Source organism: Myotis davidii, unplaced genomic scaffold (assembly GCF_000327345.1).
Source record: "Myotis davidii unplaced genomic scaffold, ASM32734v1 scaffold64, whole genome shotgun sequence".
Classification (NCBI taxonomy): Eukaryota; Metazoa; Chordata; class Mammalia; order Chiroptera; family Vespertilionidae; genus Myotis; species Myotis davidii.
This window is the reverse complement of record NW_006296226.1, coordinates 4,804,625-4,810,209: the sequence shown is the minus strand read 5'-3', so window position 1 is coordinate 4,810,209 and position 5,585 is coordinate 4,804,625. Positions and strand designations below refer to the sequence as shown.

The 5,585-nt window shown below is 47.1% G+C and overlaps 2 protein-coding genes across 5 annotated transcripts in view; one reads left to right on the top strand and one right to left on the bottom strand.

Annotated features, from left to right (window-relative positions):
- PRPF4 (pre-mRNA processing factor 4) overlaps window positions 1-1,649 on the bottom strand; it is a 26,727-nt gene extending 25,078 nt beyond the window's left edge. The window contains exons 1-2 of one of the 2 annotated variants that reach the window (XM_006771201.2): window positions 1,533-1,649; window positions 426-606 (exon numbers count right to left, since the gene is read on the bottom strand). In XM_006771201.2, coding sequence (XP_006771264.1) covers window positions 426-606; window positions 1,533-1,559 — 208 coding nt within the window. In that variant the 5' untranslated portion in view covers window positions 1,560-1,649. The remainder of the gene's footprint in view (window positions 1-425; window positions 607-1,532) is intronic. The other variant, XM_006771200.2, reaches the window with a different exon arrangement.
- Window positions 1,650-1,721: 72 nt separating this feature from the next.
- Window positions 1,722-5,585, top strand: part of CDC26 (cell division cycle 26) — a 9,359-nt gene continuing 5,495 nt past the window's right edge. The window contains exons 1-3 of one of the 3 annotated variants that reach the window (XM_006771203.2): window positions 1,722-2,047; window positions 4,322-4,406; window positions 5,255-5,348. In XM_006771203.2, coding sequence (XP_006771266.1) covers window positions 5,268-5,348 — 81 coding nt within the window. In that variant the 5' untranslated portion in view covers window positions 1,722-2,047; window positions 4,322-4,406; window positions 5,255-5,267. Of the gene's footprint in view, window positions 2,048-4,321; window positions 4,407-5,197; window positions 5,349-5,585 lie in introns of all 3 variants that reach the window. The other 2 variants (XM_015568791.1, XM_006771202.2) reach the window with 2 other exon arrangements.

Sequence of the window (5,585 nt, the reverse complement as noted above, 5' to 3'; positions counted from 1 at the left end):
GGCAATTAGCACATTCTTTGTATGTTATATGCATTATATACTGTATTTTTACAATAAAGAAGGCTAGAGAAGGAAATATTAAGAAAACCATAAGAAAAATACATTAGTATTTATTTAAAAATCTACATATAAGTGGACCCACACAGTTGAAAATATGTTGTTTATGGGTCAGCTGTACACACTGAATAACTCCTGGTAAAATTCCTAACAATTCATGAGAGAAATGCTGTTCAACAGGTTTTAAGCAAGAGGCTCTCGGGCTGATGCTAAGCAGAGTAGGCAAAGTATGACCATTTACAGATATCAGTTTAAAAACAGAAAAATGTTGACACTAAAAAACTAGTGATAATCTAAGTTTAGGAAGGCATTCATCGCAGAAAATTTGAGCTCCAAAGACAAAGAGGGACTCACAACTTGCATCTTACCAGAGGTTATGTTAATATTTCCTGCTTCAATTCCTGCTTTAAGTCCTTCTTTCCCCAAAATCCCAGATTCTCCTTTGGCCAGACGCTCCCTCTCCTTCTCTTCCAAACTTCCGTAGTAGATGTGTGGTTTCTTCACAACCGGCGCGACTAAGTCATCAGGTGCCTTGGTTTTGGTTGCCTGCTAAATCAAAGATCTGGGTTAATTTACGGCTTAATCTCAGCCATTTGTTAGGCTTCCCTATAGAACAAAGCTCATCTTGAGCTTCAGCTGCATTCCCCCACTAAAGGAAAGAACACGGAGGGCACTTCCGTAGACGTTCGCCTGCCAAAGGGTCTGGGGTTCGATCCCCGGTCCAGGGCCGTCCCTGGGTTGCAGGTTAGATTCTGGCCCTAGTCAGGCGCGTGAGGGAGGCAACCAGTAGATGTGTCTCTCTCACATCGATGTTTCTCTCTCTCTCTCTCTCCCCCTCCCTCCCTCCCGTACACTTTCTAAAAATGAATAGGAAAAAATGGCCCTGGATGAGTTAAAAAAAAAAAAAAAGGTGTCTTCACTGATGGGGCCGGGAGGAGGGGCTGTTCAGTATCTCAGGCAGGAAGAGGCTGATAAAACGACTAATTTCTCTTGGCGCTTTTCCTATCAAAGGTTTGCTTTGGAGCATATTTAATTCATCTGGCTGGAGTGCAATCCCTTCTCGGGTTTTATGGAGCTTCCAGGGTTCTTGCTCATCAGAGGGGAAGTAGAAGGGGTGACTGAAATAACCACCCCGATGCGAAGGGGGAATGATCCTATGACGTTAGGAGGCCTCATTACAATGAACAAGTCTGACAATGACGTAAGCCGTGGCCAGGGCGCTGCTCCCCTCAGAGCTCCGTTTCTGGACCCGTCGGAAGACGCACTGACCGTTCGCGGCTGCACAAGGGGTGCACATGGGCTCCAGCACATGAAAGCTCTTACGCGTCAGGAAAACGGAGCCTGCTGAGCCCAGACCCAGTCTCGCAGTCTTCCTCCCCGGCCCTCCACGGACTGAGCCCGACCCCTCGAGGCCCCGTCCCGCAGGGACCCCCAAACCCGCGGTGCCCCCTGCCAGGGTGAGCGGAGATCTGTACCGTGGAGGAAGCTCGTGTGGAAGCCATGCCGGGCTCAGGAGCCGCGATACCCCAGCCACAGCCGGGCTCTGCTTCCCAGACAATCCACCGCGCGCCCAGCCGAGCGGAACTGCGTCACCGACCGGAAGTGGCTCAAGAGCGACGCAGCGTCCGAGCCGGCGTGGAGCACGCTGGGAATCGTAGTGGGAAGGAAGGAAGGCTTGTGGGCGCGTCGCGAGGGGTGACCCGTGGAGCCTCCGAGAAACGTGCGCGGAGGCCGAGGTTCTGCGAGGAGAGGCTCTGGCTTAGGGCGGGCTGGGGCGTGGAGCTGAGCGGAAGCCTTGGTGGGCGCCGAGGCTCCGGGAGGGGGCAGAGCAGGCTCGAGAGGAGGTAGGGGCGTCGAGGCGCACGGCTTCGGGCTGGACTCCGGAGCGGATCGAGGGCTTCCGGGGGCCGTTCCTCTCGGCTCTGCCAGCGGCTTTCCGTTGTCCTGGATCCGGGGACCCGGTTGCCATGGAAATCCTTACCCCGGACCGGTGAGTGTGGCCCTGGACCTGCCGCCGGCGAGCCTTTCTTGGTGTCTGGAAGTTCTCTCCCGGGGGCGCCCTTTGAGCTGGTGAATTCGGGCAGCGGCGAGAGATTAAGCTCCGGAGCCCTCTAGCGCCAAAGTAACATACAAACCCGGCGGAGGAGCCGCGGCCTGCTTTCGTTGTCTTCAGCCCGGTCTTTGTCCTCAGGCTCAGGGTGAGATGATGGATGGGAGGCGTCAGGTACATGCAAACCACTCCGCATGGCCCTGTGTCCCGGCTGGGTGCAGGGGCATCAGAGTTGAAAAAGTCAAGCCTCTTGTCGAGGGTGCAGATGCTCAAAATGTTAGGTGTTTCCCGCCCCTCTCCACAAGGACTGTAATAATGGCTGTAAACTGTAAAACACTCGTTTTAAAAAAATATATTTGTATTAATTGCAGAGAGGAAGGGAGAGGGAGAGAGAGAGAGAAACATCAATGATGAGAGAGACTCATTGATCGGCTGCCGCCTGCATGCCCCCAACTGGGGATCGATCCCGCAATCCAGGCTGAGCCCCCGACCGGAATCAAACCCGGGACCCTCCAGTCCACAGTCTGACGCTCTATCCACAGAGCCAAACCAGCCAGGGCTGTAAAACACTCTTATTGAGAGTTTACTGAATGACAAGTTATATTCCAGGAACGTAGTCTGCATTCCATCACTCAGTCCATACAATAACAGAGTGCTGATATGGAAATTAAGATCTAGTGAAAGATGAAGCTAATTGTTCAAGATAAGCAGTGGATGGTATTAGAACACCCTCCCCTTTTCTCTTACTTTTATTCATTGCTCTATACTGCTCCCTAGTGGCAAGCTTTTCAATTTGCAGAAGAGTGTAAAGAAATGTTTTTCTTTATTTTTTTTAAAAAACATATTTTTATTGATTTCAGGGAGGAAGGGAGAAGGAGAGAGAGAGATAGATAGAAACATCAATGATGACAGGGTATCATTGATCAGCTGCCTCCTGCACGCCCCACACTGGGGATTGAGCCAGCAACCCTGGCATGTGCCCTGACTGGGAATCAAACCGAGACCTCAACCTCTGAGCCACACTGGTGGGGCCAATGTTTTCCTTTTAAGCATTTCTCCCCAGAGCTTTGGCTCGCTCTATCATTTATCTACATTGGAATCAAGATGATATCAGACTTAGTACAAAGCAATTTGAAATGCGACATGCTTGTATTTTATGTTGAATTAATATTCAATAACTAGAGGCCCTACGCATGAAAATTCATGCAAGGATAGGTCTGCGCAGCCCTGGCTGCCTCATGGCCCTGCCTCCCCCTCCCCCCGCCTGCACCTGCCTTGGCATGGCGCTGCCCACATCCGCCGCCACCCTCTCCGGGGCCATCATGGGGCGATGGCGGGCCTCCGACCAATCGCATCGCACACACCTTGATTGGCCTGGCACCAGTGCGTGTCATAGCTTGATCGTCGGGACAGTCATTCTACTGTTCGGTCGTTTGGTCGATTTGCACATTATGCTTTTATTATTATAGATTATCATCTGTACCCCAATTTTCATGAGGGAGAAGGAAACATTTTTTTCTTTGTATACTTCACAGCCATTAGCTACATCCTAGATACATGCAATAACAATTTATAAATAAAGGAGCTTTCATGTTCTCATTTAATCCTCACCAGGTAATCTCTCTCTAATTTTTATGGGAGGCTTACCAAACTTAACAGCATTGACTTCATCTGTAAAATAGGGATAATTTTGCCAGCATCACAGGGATTTTGTGTTAAATTAAAAATGTAAGGAATGAGAATGGAAAAGCATAATAGCACAATGTTCAAGGAAAAATCATTTCACTTTATTTGGATCTCTGCTTTATTCAACTAAACATTACTGCCTGCTTATTATAGATACACCCTATTGGGTGCTGTGGAAAATATAAAGGTGATGCCATCAGTAGATTTTAAACTCAGTGGGGAGTTTTATTTTTTTCTCCAAAAAATGTTTTTAGTTAGCATAAGCACTACCTTGGGTTTTCAGACTGGAGTGTTCTCTTGAGCCCCTTTGGGTCCTTGTTCTCTCTGCCCAGAGTGCCCTTAATCCTCGCTCTTTGCCTGCCCTTCACTAGTTAACTAAGACATCATCTCCTCCAGAAAGCCCTCCATGTCACTGTCAGCCCTACACTTACCCCAGAGTGGATCGGGCCTATGTGATGCCATTGCATTATCCTCAACAATCTTAGTACACTGTGCAGTTTTCTGTTTACGTGTTTGTTTTCTCCACAGACTGTGACTGTGCCTTTTCACTGCAGCTGGAAGTGTTTAATGAATGACCTATCTATTTAGGCCCTGAGGATAACCCTGTGAATTGGTGAGTTAGAGGGAGATTTAGTAAACTGATTTTAGTATTCAGGAGTGATCACAGACCTCTCACAATTCTCATGTAGAGTTGATCAAATTTAATGACTTGTGTATTTTCTCACTAGCACTGTGAATTAAGATGTGATATTTGAATGTTACTCTGTTAGCTAGAAAATGCTTTGAATGTAACTGGAGCATGAGATTAAAATGACTGTTGCCTAGAATTCTTATATAGGCAGCTTGCTATTTTAAGTTCCTGAAGAGTTTTTTGGAATTAGAGTTGTGGATCTCCGTCTTATAATAAAAACGTGTGTTGAGACAGCATGGAGGGACCTGGAGAGTATTATACTAAGCGAAATAAGCCAGTCAGAGAAAGACACGTGTCACTGATCTCACTCCTATGTGGAATCTAATGAACAAAATAAACTGATGATTAAAATAGATCCAGAGACATAAAAGCATAGAACAGACTGTTGAATCTCAGAAGGCTGGGGTGGGTAGAAAGAGATCAACCAAAGAACTTCTATGCAAATATGCATAACCCATGGACACCGCCAATAGGGTGATGAAGGCCTGGGGTGGGAGGTGGGGGTGGGCGAGAAGGAATCAATGGGGGGAGAAAGGAGACATGATACTTTCAACAATAAAGATTTAAAAAAATAAACAGAAAAACGTATGTTCAGGCACCTAGAGACTTAGATGTATATGTGTGAGTCCAAATGAGTTTTGCATTGCCATTCAGTTTAGTGTGCATGCTTACAAATTGACCTTATATTCGCAGCTGAGATTTATCCCCTCCAGTTTTTCCTCCTTTCTGCCATTTTTAACAGCTAATAGTTAAGTGGGTCTGGCCCTTAGTGTTGACTTCAGTATGTTGCGACGAAAACCAACTCGCCTAGAGCTGAAGCTTGACGACATTGAAGAGTTTGAAAGCATTCGGAAGGACTTGGAGGTAAGAGTACAACTTTCAAACCCTTAGGACTATTTGAAACAATAACTCTAACTCCAGACTCTCATATCAACAGCTTATTTGTATGCTTTTACAGGCACCTCCAATTCCATGTCATAGTTTCCTGTGGCCGCTGAAACAAATTACCACAAACTTGGTGGTTTAAGACAACAGAAATTTGCTTTGTCACAGTTCTGTAGGCCAGAAATCTGAACTCTGTCTCCACCAAAATCAGTGTTT